The sequence below is a fragment of the Medicago sativa genome, chromosome 6 (assembly GCF_051527215.1).
Source record: "Medicago sativa cultivar Bolivia chromosome 6, Bolivia_mono, whole genome shotgun sequence".
NCBI lineage: Eukaryota > Viridiplantae > Streptophyta > Magnoliopsida > Fabales > Fabaceae > Medicago > Medicago sativa.
In genome coordinates this window covers 32,275,482-32,299,248 of record NC_140754.1, presented here as the reverse complement: position 1 = coordinate 32,299,248, position 23,767 = coordinate 32,275,482, and the positions used below count along the sequence as shown (strand labels likewise).

The 23,767-nt window shown below is 34.1% G+C and overlaps 1 protein-coding gene and 1 pseudogene across 4 annotated transcripts; both read left to right on the top strand.

Moving 5' to 3' along the window:
* Positions 1 to 10,849: 10,849 nt before the first annotated feature.
* Positions 10,850 to 16,298, top strand: LOC146914576 (receptor-like protein EIX1). 3 transcript variants are annotated; one of them, XM_085717407.1, is made up of 3 exons: positions 10,850 to 12,018; positions 13,597 to 14,660; positions 15,885 to 16,298. In XM_085717407.1, exon 1 carries the CDS (start codon positions 10,912 to 10,914, stop codon positions 11,572 to 11,574), a length of 663 nt encoding a protein of 220 aa, XP_085573533.1. In that variant the 5' UTR covers positions 10,850 to 10,911; the 3' UTR covers positions 11,575 to 12,018; positions 13,597 to 14,660; positions 15,885 to 16,298. The 3 variants fall into 3 exon arrangements, with proteins under 3 accessions (XP_085573533.1, XP_085573532.1, XP_085573534.1); XM_085717406.1 differs by having other exon boundaries at positions 13,597 to 16,298; XM_085717408.1 differs by lacking the exon at positions 15,885 to 16,298 and having other exon boundaries at positions 13,243 to 13,654.
* Positions 16,299 to 17,811: 1,513 nt separating this feature from the next.
* On the top strand, positions 17,812 to 21,272 carry LOC146914575 (receptor-like protein EIX1; annotated as a pseudogene). Its single transcript, XR_015014292.1, has 2 exons — positions 17,812 to 20,515; positions 20,886 to 21,272. The product of XR_015014292.1 is annotated as a receptor-like protein EIX1 (transcript).
* The last annotated feature ends 2,495 nt before the right edge of the window (positions 21,273 to 23,767 follow it).

Genomic DNA, 23,767 nt, shown 5'->3' with positions numbered 1-23,767 from the left:
GGAGATTGTGGGTCTTTGTTTTGAAAAACAAAAGTGACACATTTGAGAAGTTTAAGGAATGACACACTCTCATAGAAAATCAAATGGGAACTAAACTAAAAGGTTTGTGAACTGACAATGGCCTGGAGTTTGTTTCAGAGCAATTTAATGAGTTTTGTAGGTTGAAAGGAATCAAGAGGCATAGGACCGTACCGAGAACACCATAACAAAATGGTCTTGCTGAACGCATAAATATGACCCTTTTGGAGCGGGTGAGGTGTATGCTTCTAGGAGCTGGGTTACCTAAGAGTTTCTGGGGTGAAGCAGTGACAACGGCTGCTTATTTGATCGATAGATGTCCATTAACAGGAATAGACTTCAAGACACCTATGGAGGTATGGAGTGGGAAACCGGCAGACTACTCAACTTTGATGGTTTTCGGAGCCTTGGCATATGCGCATATCAAGCAAGACAAGCTTGAGCCTAGAGATTTCAAATGTGTCTTCATTAGTTATCTGGAAGGTGTGAAGGGTTACAAGTTGTGGAAATTGGACTCTAGTGGAGGATCAAAAGTCATGATTAGTAGGTATGTTACCTTTGATGAGACCCGTACAGGGATGAAGTGTAAAGACCTAGAGACTTTGGAACTGGAAACAATAGTGGAGGAAACTCAGTTTGAGGTGGATCTACCAAATGAAGAGAAAGATGATGCCGAAGATGAAGCTTCAACATCGGATACAAGTGGAACTCAACCGGTAGTGCATCCCGATTATCTTTTGGCTAGAGATAGAGAAAGGAGGACCATTACGACACCTAGAAGATATGGTTATGCGTGGACTTGGTGTGTTTTGCTCTAAATGCGGCTGAAGATGTGCAAGACTCGGAGCCTAGAAACTTCAAGGAGGCATTTGAGAGCAAAGAAAGCAAGTATTGGTTGAAGGCGGTGAATGAAGAGATGGATTCATTGGAAAAGAACCAAACTTGGAAACTTGTGAAGCTACCCAAACACCAAAGGGTAGTTGGATGCAAGTGGATTTTCAAGAAAAAGGAAGGTATTTCGGGAGTTGAAGGTCCAAGGTACAAAGCAAGACTTGTGGCCAAAGGTTTCACTCAAGTGGAGGGGATCGACTACAATGATATCTTTTCACCGGTAGTGAACCATTGTTCCATAAGGATACTTATGGCTATCGTGAATCAATTCAATCTTGAGTTGGAACAAATGGATGTAAAGACCGCTTTCTTACATGGTGACCTTGAAGAGACAATCTACATGGAGCAATCAGAAGGTTTTGTGTAGGACAAGTCTAAGGTATGTCTTTTGAAGAAATCTTTGTATGGGTTGAAACAAAGCCCTAGGCAATGGTATCAACGGTTTGACGAACTTCTTTTGAAGACCGTCTTTGTGAGAAGCGGGTAGGATTCTTGTGTGTACATGTTGAAGAGGGGTAAGAAAGTCATTCTCTATCTTCATTTATATGTGGATGATATCTTGGTGGCAAGCTCTAGCAAGGATGAGATTGTGAAGGTCAAAGAAAAATTAAATGGTGAATTTGAGATGAAAGATCTTTGTCCAGCAAAGAGAGTTCTTGGAATTGATATCTTGAGGAATCGTGAGAAAGGTGAACTTTTCTTATCTTAACTTAGTTATTTGAAGAAGGTGGAGGAGCGTTTTAGAATGTCAAACTCTAAAACCGTGAGCACTCCCATGGGTCACCACACAAAGTTGTCCATGAAACAATGTCCTCAATCTGATGAGAAACAAGAGATGGAAAGTACCCCTATGCAAGTGGGGTTGGAAGCATCATGTATGGAATGGTTTGTAGTAGACCGGACTAAGCTTATGAGGTTAGCATTGTGAGTCGGTTTATGGCAAATCCGGGTATTGTACATTGGCAAGCTTTGAAGTGGGTGTTGAGGTACTTGAATGGATCTTTGAAGGGCGGTTTGAAATACACAAGAGCAGCTCAAGATGAAGACACTTTGGTGGGGTATGTTGATGCGGACTATGCGGGCAATGTGGACACAAGAAAATCTCTATCGCGTTTTGTGTTTACTCTTTATGGCACGGCTATTAGTTGGAAGGCAAATCAACAATCCGTGGTGGCATTATCTACCACACAAGCGGAGTATATTGCCCTTGTTGAAGGGGTGAAAGAGGCCATATGGTTGAAAGGTATGATTGGTGAGTTAGGAATTACTCAAGAATGTGTGAAGATATATTGTGATAGTCAAAGTGCCATTCACTTGGCAAATCATCAAGTGTATCATGAGAGAACAAAGCACATTGACATTCGTTTGCACTTTGTTAGAGACATGATTGAATCAAAAGAGACTGTGGTGGAAAAAGTGGCATCGGAAGAGAATCCGGCGGATGTGTTTACCAAGTCATTGCCTAGATCAAGGTTCAAGCATTGCTTGGACTTGATCAAGTTTGTTGAAGAGTAATTCCCTTTTGGAGAGAGCAACATGGTGCTTGATGGTTAAATTGACATCATCACCAATTTGAAGGAAAGGTGGAGAATTGTCGTAATTGCCTTAAAATTTTGGAAGTTTGAAGCTGGGAAAAATCGGGCCCCAATTTGTAAAATCGGTGGCCGATTTTTTTTCTGTTTCTGCCTGTTCCATTCGGCATTAATCGGCGCCCGAGCTAGAGCACTCTGCACCCGATTTTGTGTGTGCCTGGCCAGCCTTTCCTTACGGCTTTGATCGGCGCCCGGCCATGTTCCATCGGGGCTCTATCTTTCGGATATGGCCTAACAATACTGTACGAAGACAGTACAATCGGCGCCCAAAGGAGGTTTTTCGGGGCCTGATTGGTCACTAATTTTGGCTCAATTTTGTGGGTGTGGCTTTGAGAGAGAAACTTTGGAGGGCTGCTCTCTCCCCCATAGTAGGTCATATTGGACCGAACTGGGTTACCATCTTGGTGTGTTTGTTCCTTCCTTTCATTGCTTATCTTTATTGCTTTGATTATGCTTGTGGTGTTGTGTAACACCCCGTTTTCCCAACATAAAAATTTCTTAATTAAAAATCAGAGTAATTCAACTTTAAACGGAATGCTACACTTCTTAAAAATTCATAAACTGAATAAATAACAATTTATTCTTCAAAATCATTTAACATAAGTAATTCAAAACTTCGCAGCGGAATTAGTTCATTTAACATAAAAAGTCTTTGGCACGTTGGCCTCATCAGAAAATCTCATAAGTACTAGTTCAATATTTATTCATAAAAGTTCATAAACAATACGTAAGGAATAGAAGTAAAGTCAAGTCCCATCCCGTTACGTATCAGAGCACCTAGACACACATGTGAGGAGTCCACTCACGACGCCTCTAATCTTGATTACCTGCAAGTTACCCATACGAAGAGCAACATTTCCAAGCAGAGGGGTGAGATTTCTCAAACAATAATATTAAGCATATAAATCATATAAAGTACATTCAACAACTTAAACATCTTATAACTCATTAATCATATCTAACAACTTAAACTTCCTTAACTAGTATCATTAATCTTCCTACATTAGTCATAAACTATCATAACACTAATCATAAACATCTTCATATATCATCAATTACTAATCTTAACATCATCATATAACATCAAATAATAGTCTCCAACAATCATCACATAACATCAATATTAATCACAAACGTCACCACATTTCATCAAACATTATTTATAAGCATCAACACCTAATATCAAATATAATCATAAGCATCATCATAAGTATTATTATCAAAACATAGCATTACCGAAAACAACTTCATAATCAAATTCGTAATCAACTTCATATATCAACATAATTATAACTCACGTAACATCTTATCATAAATCATTCGTCTTCAGTCATCTTAGCACTTCATTAATAACTTATCAACTTGACATCTTAACAACTTGACAACTTGACATCTCAACAACTTGACAACTTGACATCTCAACATCTTAACAACTTCGACTCGACTATGCAACTTCTACTTCTCAAATCATCTTAAATCATCTTAGACATCTTCATTATGCATGTGGTACCACCAGGGCATTAAGCCCCCTTCGCTAAGGTCATATTTGGACCTGTCGGGCATTAAGCCCCCATCGCTAAGGTCATAAAGAACCTGTCGGGCATTAAGCCCCCATCGCTAAGGTCATAAAGAACCTGTCGGGCATTAAGCCCCCATCACTGACTATGCAACGACACAATCTTCCTACAACTTGGCAACTTAAACAACATCATGAACATCTATGACATCCTAACATCTTGACAACATAACATCTTAACAACTTGATGACTTCATAACGACTCGACGACTTAACAACTTTTATCATCTTAACGTCTTAACATCTTAACATCTTAGCATCTTGACAACATATGGATCACATAAATAATTCATGTCATATAATAATATAACAATATCAAATGATAATAAACAACATCTTAAAACATCATATTCATCAATCATAAACAACTTCATATAACATCGTATTTAAACATCAACAATAATTCACTATGTATCTTTGTAAAAACATAATAAATTATCCACAATATATTTTCATGTCAAACCAAAGCTACTGGAAAGATATCACAAATATCAACAACTTTCATGTTTACAACAAGGATCAATTCAAAACAGAAACATATGAACAAACGCAAAAACATGAAACAGAGAATGTTGTCACCGTACAATTTCGCTAAGACCTTCCTGTAGTATTTTCATCATAACTCAAAGACCAAACATCATTTTCACGTCAAACCAAAGCCACTAGAAAGCTAACAAAATTATCTAAAACTTTCATGTTTACTCCTAAGACCAATTCTGTACCGATCAATACCAGTTTTCATTTTAAATTCGGAAAAGTTGTGCTGAAAGTCCATAAAAATTCACTGTGACCTACGTGCAGTAATTTGACCATAACTCAAGTTCTATATACCCTATTGACATGAGACCAACGACATTAGAAAGCTAACATCCATACCTACAACTTTCGTGTTTACACCTAAACCCAGTTCGGAACTTAAACTTGTCAAACTGAGACAATAAAAACACGTTTTGCACATTGACAGCAAAATCGCAGTTCAGCTGCGATTTCGCTTTGGGGAAATCTTTTCCACTTCGTATTCGATCCAATACTCTCCAAACTTGACCCTAATCATTACCCTATGATTACCCTATCATTAGAACATTAATTATTCATCAACTTACTGTATGCAAATTCAAAGGGTTCTCAAATCTATTAACAACCTATTACAATTATTAAACCCTAATTCTTAAACTCACCAACATCTCATCCAATTCCATGGTTCTAACCTCAAAACTACATCCAATAATCATCCTTTGGGTTATCTAAGGACTGTATACAATTTCTACATCAATTCAACAAGATCTCTCTCAAAACCCTAATTCTCAAATTCTCACAAACTTCCCTCAACTTGTTAGATGCAATCTAATGATTTAACAACTTAATATTAATGCAAGATAGTCTCACCCTCACCTTAGATTAATTCCTGAATCAGCAGCAGCGTTCTTCTTTCCTAAGGTATTCTCCTCTTCTCTTGACTTTTCTCTTCTCTTCTCTTCTTTCTTGTTCTTCTCTTTTCTAAAAAGCGGTTTAAGGTAAACTCTTTCCAACCTAAGCTTCTCTATTTATAATACTAAAATATTCTTCCCAAATCTATTTAGGCCCAACAACTTATTCTTCTTTCTATTCTAACCCTCAAATCCACTCACATTAATAATCCTCATAATCTTATTTATTTCTAAATTAAATATATCTCTCACAAATAACAAATATATTTCTACACCAAATAACAAATATATCTCTAACAAATAACAAATATATTTCTACACCAAATAACAAATATATCTCTAACAAATAACAAATATATATTATTCTAGTAAATACCAACATATAACATAACAAAATATCACTCATCAAAATAAATCAACTAAATCATAAAAAGACATCTAATCTCAAAACTACCTCCAAATCTACTTACTCTAATAATTCTCATATTCTAATAAATAATAGAATAATGTCACATAATAAAATACTAACACCTCATATAAATAAATAAATCACATAAATAGACTCTAACTTAATAAAAATAATTAAATAAAAAGGAGGGCATTACATGTTGCTTTACACTTAGATTTAGGTCTATTTTTTTGTTGTTGTTGCTTGGAGACACTTTATCTATTGATTACCACTTCCTTTGCTCCACACATCTTTGTTATTCATTGGTGTGATTTTGTCCGAATTCACAACATGAAGCTTATCTTTGGAATAAGAACTTCACAACATGTTCCTTTTGTCTTTACCTAAACTCAATGGTTGGAGTTGCAATTGTTGTACTCATGTTTTGTAGGATTTTGTAGTCTTTTGATCGAATTATTTATATATATATATATGTATCCTTCTGTTGTAAATGGCTCCTAGTCCACTCACTACTAATAGAAAAGTACTAGTCTGAGGGGTCATGTTAGAAATACAATTAAATACTTTTTATGTACTAGCCCGTTGGCTTCTGAGTAATAGTTGATGTTCCTTGCATTGTCTATAGAGTCTTCTGGTAGGTCATTAGCGGCTTGAAGCGAGATCCTAAGATGCCTCATTCTTTCCGATCCTCGGTCATTTGTTCTTGATCAATTCGCTCGAAAAGTGCTCTTTGGTGAAGTTTTAGCTTTTTTACTATTTTACTTTGGAGCTTCCACTCTTTGGCTTTAAAGCTTTTGTCTTGGTTTTGCCTAAGTGGCTTTAGTTGTTATCTTAGTGCTCAAATTTATTTATCCCTTTCGGAGTTATTTAGCATCCTGGTTGTTGTTTTTGGTGCTCAGAGGGTTTTGTCATCTTGTTTTTGGTGCAGATAATGTTTCCAAGTTTGGAGGAACCCCACAAATTTTTCTGAGATTTTTGCAACCTTCTAAATGAATTTTGGTTAGAAAGTAACATTTTTTGATGCATGCAGGAAGAATTGTAAATTTGTTCTGCGAGAAGTATAACTCTTTCACATTAGAAAACAAAGGAAAATCATCTGATATGTGGCAGCCTGAAAGACCAAAATTTAAGACCATTGAGCATGCTTGGGCTTCAAAACCGGCTGATTTTGGTAATAACAACGTACATTCCCCAGCAATTAAGTGATGAAGTTCCGGCATCACAAAAATACTACTTGGTAACTGAACAACTCAACAACCAATCAGTACTACTCTTTCAAGTCGGGTGAGATTGTGAATTGTAAATGGAAGTTCTTTTATCGGAGTGTCCAGTAAATCAAGCATTGTTATATTTTCCATATTTCCTAATATTTCTGGAAAACTCATCAGGCAGTAACACGACGAAAGCTTGAATTTTTCAAGAGAGTTCAACTTTACAAGTGGAAAATTCCCAACCCGGCTACAGCCATCAACATTCAACATTTTAAGTTTATTCAAGATTCCAACTGATTTATGAAATTTTAATTAAATTTTTGCAATCTCCAAATGATAGTGACTTCTTTTTGAAGTCTTATTTTCTTCTGGTCCCTAAAAGAAATAGCATAAGTTGACTATATCGTCTTCAGTCCATTATTGATGAAATAGCCCAAGTGCATTTGGAAGAAGAAAGTCCTTTGCTGCAGTTGTTGCAGCATATTTGTGTTGCACTTTCGTTGTGCCTGTTCTGTTTTTCTTTTTCTCCGTAGCAGCCATTTGCATTTTCTCCATTCAGTTCTGTCCCGGCTAGTTTGCCATCTTCCGTAACAGATCTCATATCATCGACCACACCATCAGAACGGTCTCCTCAAGATCGGATAGAACCCAAAAAATGTATTTGTCTACCTTAATTTCAGCAGATGACAGGTTGAATTATAAATTTATTTATGTTCCTTTCACCTAAAAAGATCGTTAGTTTATGAAAATTGACAATACTGATAGACTTACAACAGTACAAGGTTGCGTTACTAAGGTCTTGTCTGTTTTCGCACAGAGAGAACTAGCTGACAGTCTAACGAAACCTCTGTCACCAGCGAGTTTTTATATTTTAATGGAAGTTAATGGATCAGAAATATATTACACTACAGTAGATGAGCTCTGCCATGAGAATAGTCTACTCCCTACTAATAGAAAGTACTAGTCTGAGGGGTCATGTTAGAAATACAATTAAATACTATTTATGTACTAGCCCGTTGGCTCCTGAGTAATGGTTGATGTTCCTTGCATTGTCTGTGGTTTTTGGGTAGCTCGTTAGCGGCTTGGAACGAGATCCTAAAGTGCCTCTTTCTTTTCGATCCTCGGTCATTTGTTCTTGATCGATTCGCTCGAAAGGTGCTCTTTGGTGGAGTTTTAGCTTTTTTACTATTTCACTTTGGAGCTTCAACTCTTTGGCATTAAAGCTTTTGTCTTGGTTTTGACTAGGTGACTTTAGTTGTTATCTTAGTGCTCAAATTTATTTATCCCTTTCGGAGTTATTTAGCATCCTGGTTGTTGTTTTTGATGCTCAGAGGGTTTTGTCCTCTGTAATCTTTGATCTTGTCCTTTATTTTGACATTTTTATAGCATATCTTTTTTTTTTTTTTTTTTAAGAAAGATATGCTATAAAAATGTCAAAATATAGCATATCTTGTACGTTGGGATGTTTTATGTTTAATCTAATAAATTTTATTTTTTCTTCTTAAAAAAACTATTTATGTATCTTCACCTAAAAGTCTAAGCTTTCGCTATTGGGACAGTTACACGAGAATGATAAATAAGAACAATGATGTAGCTTCACCTAAAAAAATTTATTGCCTTCACACAAATTTGAGAATACTAGTACACACAAATTTCATGAATAATCTTTCAAAATCATTAATTTCTGATTAATATTTTCTACATGCAGTGGTTATAAGTCATCAATTATTTATTACTTGATGTGTTGATTGCTCTGAAGACCCGAGAATTTCCAAGTCTTTGTAGTACTGATTTTTCTGAGTGTCCTTATTTTCATCATGACATCATTTTGAAAAAAGTTCACAACAGTTTGTGTAGAAATAATGTAAGATTCTGTAATGGTCTCTAAAATGAAGTGTGATAAATTGATAATGGTGAATTCATTATTATGTGAAAGGTAAAATTGATACACTAGAACTCAATTAAAATTGGTTCTTAGTACAAAGGAAAAGATAGAAAGAGACTAAGTCCAAAGCTTAACTCGCATTTATGAATAAAGAGAGAGAGGAGAGACTTCATTTTTTTTTTCTTTTCACGTTTCTATTTTCGTCATAAAAACTTAATCCAAAGGGCTATTGTTGAAAAAAACTAGTTTGTATCTTTTTTGTTGATTGATTTTGATTTATGTAGCCCCAAATCTATTGTCTATTTTTATTTTATTTAATAATTTTTGGTTTTTTTTAATGGTACATGTTAGTATGTTTTTTTGTAATTATTTTATTTTATTCAATAATTTTTGGGTTTTTTTATGTTAATTTTTGGGTTTTTTTATGTTAATTTTTGGGTTTTTTTAAGATTCAAACGCAGGACTTTTTTGAAGAAATTCAAACGCAGGACTTTGTATTCATTAACTCATTTAATTGTTTAGTTCAAATAAGTAAGCTACAGTGCTTATGATTGGAAGATGTTTATGTGATTGCTGTCTTTCCGCATTTTTTCTTTTATATTTCATTGTATTTATATTTTAAGTTTTTCTTTTTAAATTTGAAAAATATGTTAGGTTGTTATCAGTAAATTTGTAGCAAAAAAATGTTCCACTCAAAGATAGATACTTTTTAAATTTGGTATATTTGGGATGAATATAAATTTAAATTCAAATTTGAAAATTAACTAAGTTAGTAAGTAATTTTGTCCAGAAAAAGGTATGATAAAAAAGTGTTAACGGGTGGTAAATTTTGGAGTTACCCTGTATATAATGCCATAATAATGGTATAAATTATGCTTTTCTATATTTTTAATTTTTTTTAAAAGGTTTACTAAAAACTAAAATATAATAGGAATTAGAATATGTTAAATGATAGAGAATTAGAATATTGACTAAGAATTTTCCAAGTCTGCGTATTTTGCTTATTATGGATTAGAGGTGGCATTTAGGGTGGGAAAGGGAAAGATTTTCCCACCATAGGAAAGTTGATTTTTAATCCTTGGATCAAATGAAGAGCACAGTTTTATTATAGTCTCTCACCACTAGATTTTTTCACACTATCTCCCATACCCTTCTCTCTCCTCCATCCCCCCACTCACCCACCACTAGCAACACCACCACCAAGTCCGTCTGTCCAAATTCCCAACTCTTCCAATCTCTCATCAACTTCATTTCCTATTAGATAAAATTATGGAGCTTCAAAATACGGGAATTTAAACAATTCTATGATAGTTGTATCCAAACTATGGAGCTCAAAGGTAACCCAAAAAAAAAAAATGTGGAGCTTAAAGAAAGAAAGAAAGAAAATGAATGATGCTTTCAGATGATATGGGAATTTAAATTTAACTCATTGAGATGATTACAAAATTTAAACAATTCCATGGTTGTTGTATCCAAGTTGTGGAGCTTCAATTTTTTCTTTACAAAAATATGGTGGGACGGTGCTTGCAGTTAGCGGTGGTGGAAGATAAATAATGGTGTGTTGATGTGGGAGTGAAATTAAACGGGGTGTTGGGATGGTGGGGGTCAACAGGGAGTACCAATTTTTCAGATCTAAGGATTGAAGAAGAAGATGATAGAAAAAATCTGGTATGGAGAGACTACAATAAAAGTGTGTTCTTTATTTAATCTAAAGGCTAAAATCAACTTACCTATGGTGGGAAAATCTTTCCCTTTCCCATCCTAAATGCCACCTGACTCTAAAGTCTTCTAAGTTATCTTTTCTCTAAAGTCGTCTATGATATAAATTCGGCTACTGGCAATGTGATTAAGTACACAAAACAATCAATCAAATTACATACATATTTTGATACATAACTTGTGATGACCACAATGTCAATTATGAATCCATATTGTTTGAAATTGATTCAATCCATATTTCTCATGTCTTTGGTGTTGCATGCAGACCAACTTGTTTGTTCAAAAGAGGCTGTTAGATGCATTCAAAGTGAGAGGCAGGCACTCCTTCAGTTCAAGGCTGGCCTTATTGATGTACATGATAACATGTTGTCATCTTGGACGACAGAAGATTGCTGCCAATGGTATGGAATTGGTTGCAGCAACCTCACTGGCCATGTACTTATGCTTGACCTTCATGGAGATTATGATATCATTAATACATTTTATGATGATAACGTGTTTGGTTTTGATGATGGCAATACATTTTATATCAGCGGTGATATCCACAAGTCACTAACAGAGTTGCAGCAATTAAAGTATTTAAACCTTGGTGGAAATAATTTTGAATCCAATTATATCCCAGGTTTCTTTGGATCTATAAGAAACCTAAGATACCTTGATCTTTCCAATTGCAATTTTGAAGGACAAATTCCTATTCCATTGGAATCTCTTTCTAATTTGAAATACTTGAATCTTTCCAATAATTTTCTAGATGGTATGATTCCTCATCGACTTGGAGATCTCTCCAACTTGCAATTTCTTGATCTCAGCTACAATGATTTGGAAGGAAGCTGTAATATCCCATAAGATTTTTAAGAAAAAGGGGCAAAAGAGTCTTTTCCCAGTTCAACCCATAGAATTGGTCAATACCAATTTTTTCTACAATCTTCCACACACTTCCCTCACAAAAAAAAAAAAAAACTTAAAATATCTTCCTCTTATTTTCTCTCTCGGCGGAAGCTTTTCTTCATCTCCCAACCCCAAAAATCTTCCATTTTTTTTTAAGCTTACATGTCTTTCTTAAATCATCTACTCAAGCTAAAGGAAGCAAAACTCATTCCTTTCTAGTGCTACAGTAGCCGAACCAATCCCTTCTTTCCTCAATTTCAATTTTCTCTCAAATCCAATGATGAATGGTTTACATATAGAGAAATCATTGACAATCCTTCATGTTGGAATAAGAAAGTTTAGAAGAAAGTAAGAGTTTGGAGCTTTAGGACATCTTGTATCAAGAGGGAATTTCCAAATGAGGTGAGTTCTTTACTAAATTGGAAGTTGGTAAATTGGGATTAAAGAAATTTTGAAATTTTTAAAGGTTGTAGTAATTGTATGTCTATGTTATTAGAGTTCATGATAACTAGATCAAGTGGATGCATCAAGTAGACTTTAATTTCCCTTCTCTTCTCTTGGCCGAAGCTCAAACCTTTTTCCTCAATTTATCCACTTTGTTTCACTTTTAACTAGTTGTGCTTGCATGTATATATTGGATGCTTAGTGGTGCATTGTCTTGGAAATTAACTAGTGATGATATGATACATGGTGATCATCATATGATACATTGTTTTCTTTGGAAGATTAGTCATGAATGATTATTTCTTAATTAGACTCTCTTATTTGTTTATTTAAAATCTCTTTTATGTTAATACGTACGTTGATGTTAGTATAAATGTTGGAGGGAAATTCTATCAAAACAATTTATGTATATAATTATAGTAAAGAATTGAAAGAAAATTTGAAATGCCACCTATGAGTAATATGCTCACAGTGAATCATAGAAAATCATAGAAAATGGAAATGAGGAGAAAAATTGAAATGAGTAACATGCTCATAGAAAAAGAAAGAAAAAGAAAAGAATATGAAAATTCCGTTTGCTACAACGAGAGATAATGTAGCCTATGACGTACGGGTCATAGTAATGAATTTTTATCCGTTTGCTACAACGAGAGATAATGTAGCCTATGACGTACGGGTCATAGTAACGAATATGAAAATTCCGTTTGCTACAACGAAGAGATAATGTAGCCTATGAGGTACGGCTCATAGTAACGAATGAAATGTTTATTTAATGATATGAAATTTTAAGTCAAGAATTATTCGAATAATATTTGAAAGAGAAAAGAAAATAAAATTTTCAATTATGGAACCAAGGAAAAATTCTAAGAACCCTCCAACATGAATACTAACATAGCATACACATGTTAACATGAAAGTTATGTTAGAATGATTAGAGAAATATTTCATGCGCATTTTACCAATAGTTGGGAATGAGGAATATTACTTATGGAACTCCGGCTTAATTAGCTGAAACTTGTTATCGGTAAAGGATCAGAGACATACTCAGATAAGTATGTCAAAGTATAGGTTATATCAGAGCACGACATTCTGGATACCTGATTGTATTTGATATGATTGTGGTGATTATGATTATATTTGATTTGTTATATGATTGTTTATTGTTGCTGAAATGAATTTTAGAATTGGTGCCGAGCAGAGCATTGATTCCTCTGACGCTATGGGGAGAAAGGACTCACTTTGTCCTTGCTATTGTTAATGGAATTCATGAGGTTCCATTCTATTATATGGATATTGCCATTTGTTTAGATTATGGAATTGATTAACGTTAATATTGACGCATCTTGATGACATAGAAAATGATTATAGACTAATGTCTAACTTTATATATATGAAGTATATGATAGAAATTTTGAATCAGAAGTATTTATCTGATAGGATGCTTTATTTTCAAATTGTACAATTAGTATGAAAATAAAGATGTTATTTGGAGATTCTGGCTGATAGAATAGGTTTTTTTTTTTTTTTTTAAAACAGGATTTACATCTTGGAAATGTTGAAAATACAGAGGAAACTCTGTCGAAATTTCAGTGAACATTTCTTTGAAATGAAATTCAAATTGGAATTTTTATTTATTTATTATAGTTGTCAAATTTGTTTAATAGGCTTGCCGAGCTAGAATGATCTAGTTCGTGCGCCGGTCACGATGATTGTTTTTGGGGCGTGACAAAGTTGGTATCAGAGCAGGTCGATTCAGATCGTGCCTTGGGTCAATGGAATTCAATAAGATGTAGTGTGACTATTGGGTTCCTAATATTTATTCCAAATGTCATGTCTGGCTGAGCCTGATCAACTCAGACTAGTATATGACAGTTAGAATAAATGTCTGAGAGATGAATGAAACCTTAACAGAAGACGCAGTATAAGGAGTGTGATGTAAGGTGTGAAGAAATAAATCAGAGTGGCGCAGCGGAAGCGTGGTGGCTGATACCTATACAGTTTAAATTAGTCAGTCAGAAAGAATCAGTTCGTAATGGACGTATGTTGGAATCTAAAGTTGAAATTATGGAGAAATTGTTTATGCTTATTAGCAATTAAATTTCTAAAATTTCGAGGACGAAATTTCTTTAAGGGGGGTAGAATGTAATATCCCATAAGATTTTTAAGAAAAAGGGGCAAAAGAGTCTTTTCCCAGTTCAACCCATAGAATTGGTCAATACCAATTTTTTCTACAATCTTCCACACACTTCCCTCACAAAAAAAAAAAAAAACTTAAAATATCTTCCTCTTATTTTCTCTCTCGGCGGAAGCTTTTCTTCATCTCCCAACCCCAAAAATCTTCCATTTTTTTTTAAGCTTACATGTCTTTCTTAAATCATCTACTCAAGCTAAAGGAAGCAAAACTCATTCCTTTCTAGTGCTACAGTAGCCGAACCAATCCCTTCTTTCCTCAATTTCAATTTTCTCTCAAATCCAATGATGAATGGTTTACATATAGAGAAATCATTGACAATCCTTCATGTTGGAATAAGAAAGTTTAGAAGAAAGTAAGAGTTTGGAGCTTTAGGACATCTTGTATCAAGAGGGAATTTCCAAATGAGGTGAGTTCTTTACTAAATTGGAAGTTGGTAAATTGGGATTAAAGAAATTTTGAAATTTTTAAAGGTTGTAGTAATTGTATGTCTATGTTATTAGAGTTCATGATAACTAGATCAAGTGGATGCATCAAGTAGACTTTAATTTCCCTTCTCTTCTCTTGGCCGAAGCTCAAACCTTTTTCCTCAATTTATCCACTTTGTTTCACTTTTAACTAGTTGTGCTTGCATGTATATATTGGATGCTTAGTGGTGCATTGTCTTGGAAATTAACTAGTGATGATATGATACATGGTGATCATCATATGATACATTGTTTTCTTTGGAAGATTAGTCATGAATGATTATTTCTTAATTAGACTCTCTTATTTGTTTATTTAAAATCTCTTTTATGTTAATACGTACGTTGATGTTAGTATAAATGTTGGAGGGAAATTCTATCAAAACAATTTATGTATATAATTATAGTAAAGAATTGAAAGAAAATTTGAAATGCCACCTATGAGTAATATGCTCACAGTGAATCATAGAAAATCATAGAAAATGGAAATGAGGAGAAAAATTGAAATGAGTAACATGCTCATAGAAAAAGAAAGAAAAAGAAAAGAATATGAAAATTCCGTTTGCTACAACGAGAGATAATGTAGCCTATGACGTACGGGTCATAGTAATGAATTTTTATCCGTTTGCTACAACGAGAGATAATGTAGCCTATGACGTACGGGTCATAGTAACGAATATGAAAATTCCGTTTGCTACAACGAAGAGATAATGTAGCCTATGAGGTACGGCTCATAGTAACGAATGAAATGTTTATTTAATGATATGAAATTTTAAGTCAAGAATTATTCGAATAATATTTGAAAGAGAAAAGAAAATAAAATTTTCAATTATGGAACCAAGGAAAAATTCTAAGAACCCTCCAACATGAATACTAACATAGCATACACATGTTAACATGAAAGTTATGTTAGAATGATTAGAGAAATATTTCATGCGCATTTTACCAATAGTTGGGAATGAGGAATATTACTTATGGAACTCCGGCTTAATTAGCTGAAACTTGTTATCGGTAAAGGATCAGAGACATACTCAGATAAGTATGTCAAAGTATAGGTTATATCAGAGCACGACATTCTGGATACCTGATTGTATTTGATATGATTGTGGTGATTATGATTATATTTGATTTGTTATATGATTGTTTATTGTTGCTGAAATGAATTTTAGAATTGGTGCCGAGCAGAGCATTGATTCCTCTGACGCTATGGGGAGAAAGGACTCACTTTGTCCTTGCTATTGTTAATGGAATTCATGAGGTTCCATTCTATTATATGGATATTGCCATTTGTTTAGATTATGGAATTGATTAACGTTAATATTGACGCATCTTGATGACATAGAAAATGATTATAGACTAATGTCTAACTTTATATATATGAAGTATATGATAGAAATTTTGAATCAGAAGTATTTATCTGATAGGATGCTTTATTTTCAAATTGTACAATTAGTATGAAAATAAAGATGTTATTTGGAGATTCTGGCTGATAGAATAGGTTTTTTTTTTTTTTTTTTTAAAACAGGATTTACATCTTGGAAATGTTGAAAATACAGAGGAAACTCTGTCGAAATTTCAGTGAACATTTCTTTGAAATGAAATTCAAATTGGAATTTTTATTTATTTATTATAGTTGTCAAATTTGTTTAATAGGCTTGCCGAGCTAGAATGATCTAGTTCGTGCGCCGGTCACGATGATTGTTTTTGGGGCGTGACAAAGTTGGATTCTATTAATCCGCATTATACGCATGATAATTTCATTCGTTACTATGAGCCGTACCTCATAGGCTACATTATCTCTTCGTTGTAGCAAACGGAATTTTCATATTCGTTACTATGACCCGTACGTCATAGGCTACATTATCTCTCGTTGTAGCAAACGGATAAAAATTCATTACTATGACCCGTACGTCATAGGCTACATTATCTCTCGTTGTAGCAAACGGAATTTTCATATTCTTTTCTTTTTCTTTCTTTTTCTATGAGCATGTTACTCATTTCAATTTTTCTCCTCATTTCCATTTTCTATGATTTTCTATGATTCACTGTGAGCATATTACTCATAGGTGGCATTTCAAATTTTCTTTCAATTCTTTACTATAATTATATACATAAATTGTTTTGATAGAATTTCCCTCCAACATTTATACTAACATCAACGTACGTATTAACATAAAAGAGATTTTAAATAAACAAATAAGAGAGTCTAATTAAGAAATAATCATTCATGACTAATCTTCCAAAGAAAACAATGTATCATATGATGATCACCATGTATCATATCATCACTAGTTAATTTCCAAGACAATGCACCACTAAGCATCCAATATATACATGCAAGCACAACTAGTTAAAAGTGAAACAAAGTGGATAAATTGAGGAAAAAGGTTTGAGCTTCGGCCAAGAGAAGAGAAGGGAAATTAAAGTCTACTTGATGCATCCACTTGATCTAGTTATCATGAACTCTAATAACATAGACATACAATTACTACAACCTTTAAAAATTTCAAAATTTCTTTAATCCCAATTTACCAACTTCCAATTTAGTAAAGAACTCACCTCATTTGGAAATTCCCTCTTGATACAAGATGTCCTAAAGCTCCAAACTCTTACTTTCTTCTAAACTTTCTTATTCCAACATGAAGGATTGTCAATGATTTCTCTATATGTAAACCATTCATCATTGGATTTGAGAGAAAATTGAAATTGAGGAAAGAAGGGATTGGTTCGGCTACTGTAGCACTAGAAAGGAATGAGTTTTGCTTCCTTTAGCTTGAGTAGATGATTTAAGAAAGACATGTAAGCTTAAAAAAAAAATGGAAGATTTTTGGGGTTGGGAGATGAAGAAAAGCTTCCGCCGAGAGAGAAAATAAGAGGAAGATATTTTAAGTTTTTTTTTTTTTTTGTGAGGGAAGTGTGTGGAAGATTGTAGAAAAAATTGGTATTGACCAATTCTATGGGTTGAACTGGGAAAAGACTCTTTTGCCCCTTTTTCTTAAAAATCTTATGGGATATTACAGAAGCATTCCATCTCAACTTGGTAATCTCTCCAACTTGCAATTTCTTGATCTCCATAGCAATAGTTTTAAAGGAAAAATACCATCTCAACTTGGAAAGCTTACAAACCTACAAGAGCTTTATCTTGGAGATGAACATGGTTATAGTGGTCTGACTATTGACAACAGGGATCACAAAGGAGGTCAGTGGTTGTCTAATCTTACTTCTTTAACCCATCTTCACATGTGGTCAATATCTAATCTTACTAAATCCAATAGTTGGTTGAAAATGGTTGTTAAGTTACCAAAACTAAGAGAACTAAGTTTAATATTTTGTGGCCTTTCTGATCATTTCATCCATTCCTTGAGTCAATCCAAGTTCAACTTTTCCACTTCTCTTTCTATCCTTGATCTCTCTGAAAACAACTTTGTGTCATCTTTGATATTTGAGTGGGTGTCAAAAATAAGTTCCAATCTTGTCGAGCTTGACCTTTCTAACAACATGTTGGAGGCTTCTCCATCAAATGACTATGGCATAGTGATGAAGTCTCTTGAGGTACTTGACCTCTCATTTAATAGATTGAAGGGTGGGGTGTTTAAATCCTTCATGAATGTATGCACCTTACGTTCTTTAAAACTGTTTGGAAACAATTTCACAGAAGACCTTCAAACGATTCTTCATAATTTGTCTAGCGGTTGTGTTAGAAACTCACTTCAAGTGTTAGACCTCAGTTATAATGGAATCACTGGAACACTACCCGACCTTTCTATATTCACATCATTGAAAACATTGGATCTTTCTGATAATAAGCTGAGTGGAAAGATTCATGAAGGTAGTAGCTTGCCATTTCAGTTGGAGAGTTTATCCATCAGATCAAACTCTTTACAAGGGGGGATTCCTAAATCATTTTGGATGAATGCATGTAAGTTGAAATCATTGGAGCTGTCCAATAACAGTTTCAGTGGTGAGCTTCAAGTATTAATCCATCACTTATCTAGATGTCCTAGACACTCGCTCCAACAATTACATCTAAGTAAGAATCACATCAATGGCACACTACCTGATCTCTCAATATTCTCATCTTTGGAAATATTCGATATTTCTGAAAATAAGGTAAATGGAAAGTTAGTTGAAGATATTCGATTTCCAACTAAACTAAGGACACTGAGGATGGATTCGAACTCTTTTAGTTGTGTGATCTCTGACTTTCATTTTTCTGGTATGTCAATGTTAAAGGAATTAGACTTGTCAGACAATTCAATAACATTGAGATTTACCGAAAATTGGCTCCCTCCTTTTCAATTGCACATTATAGGACTGAGATCATGCAAACTTGGTCTTACGTTTCCTAAATGGATTCAGACACAAAAATACCTGCATTATCTTGATATTTCGAATGCTGGAATTTCAGATAATGTTCCAGAGGGGTTTTGGGCTATACTCTCATCACAACAGTGCAGCAGCATCAACATTTCAAACAATCATCTCAAAGGATCAATCCCAAATCATCTCAAATGAATTTGAAGGTCCCATTCCACCATTTCTTAGAGGTTCCAGGGATATTGATCTATCCAAAAACAAATTCAATGATTCTGTTCCGTTCATATGTGCAAATGGTATAGATGTAGCTTTAGTTCATTTTGACCTTTCAAATAATCAATTATGTGGAAAAATTCCAGAGTGTTGGGGGAATTTCATGTTATTAGATTATGTTGATTTGAGCCACAACAATTTTTCAGGGAAGATTCCTTCTTCAATGGGATCACTTGTACAACTGCAAGCATTACTATTGGGGAACAATAGCTTAACAGAGGAGATCCCTTCCTCCTTAAAGAACTGCACAGAGTTAGTAATGCTTGATTTGCGAGAAAACAGATTAGAAGGACTCGTCCCTTATTGGATTGGAAGTGAATTAAAAGACTTGAAAGTTTTAAGCTTACAAAGGAATCATTTCTTTGGAAGTATACCTGTAGAACTTTGCTATCTACAAAGCATTCAACTTTTTGATATTTCATTAAACAGTCTATCCGGAAGAATTCCCAAATGCATTAAAAATTTCACTTCAATGACTCAAAAAGCTTCATCTTCCCAACCACAAGGTTTGATTGAACATTATGTGGTTAACAGCCACGGATTTTTCCGTCATGATATACACAATGAATTAAAGGCATTGTTGACATGGAAAGGTGTAGAACATGTGTTCAACAACAAGGAATTGAATCTTCTAAAAAGCATTGATCTCTCGAGCAATCATTTTTCAGAAGAGATTCCACCTGAAATAGCAGATTTGATTCAATTGGTCTCATTGAACTTATCAAGAAACAACTTCACAGGAAAAATTCCATCAAATATTGGAAATCTAACATCACTTGACTTTCTTGATTTGTCACGAAATAAGTTGCATGGTTTAATTCCTTCTAGTCTTTCCCAAATAGATCGGATTGGTGTGTTAGATTTGTCACATAATCAATTATCTGGAGAGATTCCAACGAGTACACAACTACAAAGTTTTAACGCCACAAGTTACGAAGATAATCTTGATCTTTGTGGTCCACCACTTGTAAAATTGTGTACTCAGGGGGAGCCGCCATATGAACCGAAAGTTGAAATTCAAGACGACGAAGATTTGCTTCTCAATCGTGGATTTTACATCAGTCTGACATTTGGATTTGTTATAGGCTTTTGGGGTGTATTTGGTTCAATCTTAGTCAAGCGTTCTTGGAGACATGCTTATTTCAAGTTTATGAACAATTTAGCAGATAATATTTACGTGAAATGCAGAAGGTGGCTTAAAGACTAACTGGTAATAATAATTTAACTCTAGCACTCTCATATATATACTTGCATGTAACATCAAATAGTCATCATAATGTATCATTATATTATCTAAAAATATATATTTTTTACTTATAATTTCTATTGAAATACTGTTCATTTTTAGTCTACAGTTTTTTAAATAATTTGTTCTTAGTAATTTTGAAGAGTTGAAAGGAATTTTTTTCTTAATTTCATTAAAATGAGCCTATATTTTTATGCAGTACACCTATCTATCTTTTATGCTAGTGTGAGCCATATGTTCAAAAGTTAGCTTTCATGATATCGTGTTTCAAGTTTTCTCAAAATTTATATTTTAGAATATATCTAAAGAGGTTAACACTTAAACTATTATATAGGGGGCATCTTCGCTAAAGGGTACTCGACAGTGCGTCGGTGGTGGATCTCAGATTAAGATGTTCAGTCAAAGATGAATGGTTTCTTTTCTTCTATGAACGATTTGTGAATTACTTTCTTGGTAACTCTAGGAATATGATTTCTCCTCGCTCACAACATGTCTCAAAACACTTGATTTCTCTTTATTATACAATCCGGATTGTGTAATCCAGACAAATTGAGAGATGTTGATGGCCGAAGAGAAACTATCTTCTAGGAAATAATATGTGGTTACGTCATTTATCTCTTATGTAATAGTCTCTTGTTGAATTGAGTTGCAACTTGCAGTACCTTTTGTATTCTCTGTAATTTATTCATTCAATAAACAATACGTGTGTCATTTAAGAAAATATGAAAATTTAAGTCAGAGGTTCTTAATGTAATCCAGATAATTCCACGAATGACAGAATATCAAAATCTTATGCATCAGAAGTAATGAAGAATATCAAAATGTGAAATTGTTTATGAAAATAGTTCGGTACCTCAGGAATGACAGAAAGAACAGGAAGAATGTCTGGAATGGAGTGAAACTGATTCTGGTCAGGGCAATTGACAATACTGTAATGTTGATTTGAATAGTCAGGGCATAAACTTTTCACATACTGCAATGATGAAACCAAAAAAAAATAACCACAAGTTTCGTTTTCGCAGCCTTTTTGGGACATTTTATATAAAATATTTTACGTGTTACAACGCAGTGGAGTTTTGCGTAATACTGCTACACAATGCTTTTGACTGTAGCAGCAGCTACTATTTGGCCGCTACTCAAAAACACAATGCAATGCCATTCAGATGTTGCTACGCATGCTGTTACAGCGTTATCTATTGACTTCTAGATATTTCTGCAAAGTAGTCGGTGAGAACTCATTCATCAACGGAAACATGACTTCACTGAATTTTTACTGTCATTTTCCAAGCCAAGCTTAGTTTCTTTGTGTAAACTACAAAATAGTTCTTTTATAGAAATTCAATCAATAAAGATCCAAATTTATAAACATAGTTTTTTTTTGTCATAGAATTAGGAGTTGGAACTCGGAGGTTCAGTCAATAATGTTCTGCCATCATTTGCCTTTTCTCCATTCAGTTCTGTTCTAGTTCTCCATCACCCGTAACCTAAAATAACACTTAGTTCAGTTGTCATATCACCGACCACACCATCAGAACGGCCTCCTCAATATCAGTCAGAGCTCAAAAAATGTATTTATCTAACGGAATTTCAGCACATGACCGGTGGAATATGAGAATGATAAGAATAAGGATAATTACACTCACCTCCCATAAGTTCTATTACACAGACTTCAGGTAATGAAAATGTGACTTTTAGTTCGTTCCTTCTTCGTCTGTCATTACTATCAAAGGTTCTTCTAAAACTCAAGTGCAGAATTCAGGTAATGAATCTACCACAACAACATGACAATCGATAAAGACAGCAAAAGGACCCACTTCTAAGCCAGCAAGGAGGTGAGTAAAAGCATTGTTCATGAACCCTGGAATTTTTCAAAATCGTCTGCATAAGTATAAAGAATCAACAAAAAAGAAGGTTTGTCTTTTGCCAACTGAAGAATCCTGTTAAAAGTTAACAGAAAGATTTCTAAAAAAAAAAAAATATGATTGACGGAAAATTAACGGTGTTAATAGGAAAGGAATTGTTTTTCTATTTGATGAAATTTAAGGGAGATTATTGTAAGTTTTAAAACTAGAGGGGGTGTCGGTGACAAAAAGATTAATTCATGCAATGTTGTATAAGAAAATAAACCACAAAAAAAAGAAAAAAACTGTCGAGCCCATACTTCGCTAAATAAGAGAAGTAGTGGCAGGGAAAAAAATGCAATAATATATCCAAGAATCTTCAACATGCATGCATATGTTGTCTGTGTGAACCTCTATTGTCCTCCATGTTGATTCCTTGTTTGAATACCATGATTCCTATTTTGTCCATAAATGTTTGTTTCAGAGACCTGATGCCGTACACCTGACACAATTCAATTTGTGTGTTCGAAAATAAAATCCGTCAAGTCGAATGTTATTTGTTTTATATAAAGAGTTATTCTATGATCTGCTAGTTTGTTGCGTACATGATCACCGTCACTGAAATTTAGCTCAAATAAATCTGTTTTTCTTTTTCCTTTGATGATAAACATGGGCTGAATAATTTCTTCAAATGTGTCGGATTGAACAACAAGTCATAGAGATATTGTAAGGATCTTTTTACGAAACCAGAAAGTAATTTATACATCATGACCATAGACTTGATATGGCAAGTGAAACTCCTTGTTCCCGCCCTCCGCATGCAATTACTGAGAATTAAGAAAATAAGAACCTCATTCAGTAACATGTTTCTACACCCGAAAATCAAGGAAGGGCAATCTCTAGCAGGTTCTAATGTTCAATCGATTGGCTTCCACACTGAAACGCACACACATTCTCTTCGATCGCTCTCAATCTTCATCATTCAGAAATCATCGACTCCCCATCCTCTTCTGCCTTAGGACGATACCCATCTCAATGTTCATATCTCCAATCTATCATCAAGTGAAGACCATCATTTTTTCGTTTCAGAATATCTAATTGAGTTTCCATTTCTTATATTTCATTTTCAATTTTTCCTCATATTTACCATTAAGTTTGATTTCATCTATGATACAAATCTCGGATTTCTTCAATTTTTAGAAAATCTGAATTAGATTAGGAATTATATCTGTGATTTTCCCCATTCATCTGGAATCACAATTTCTACTTAGTTTCAATTAAATAATTTTTACTGAATTCCATTTTTGTGGACAATTGATGAATTTGTGTTGTTCCTAGCTTATGAAAATTCAAGAATAACTGATTTTAATACTAT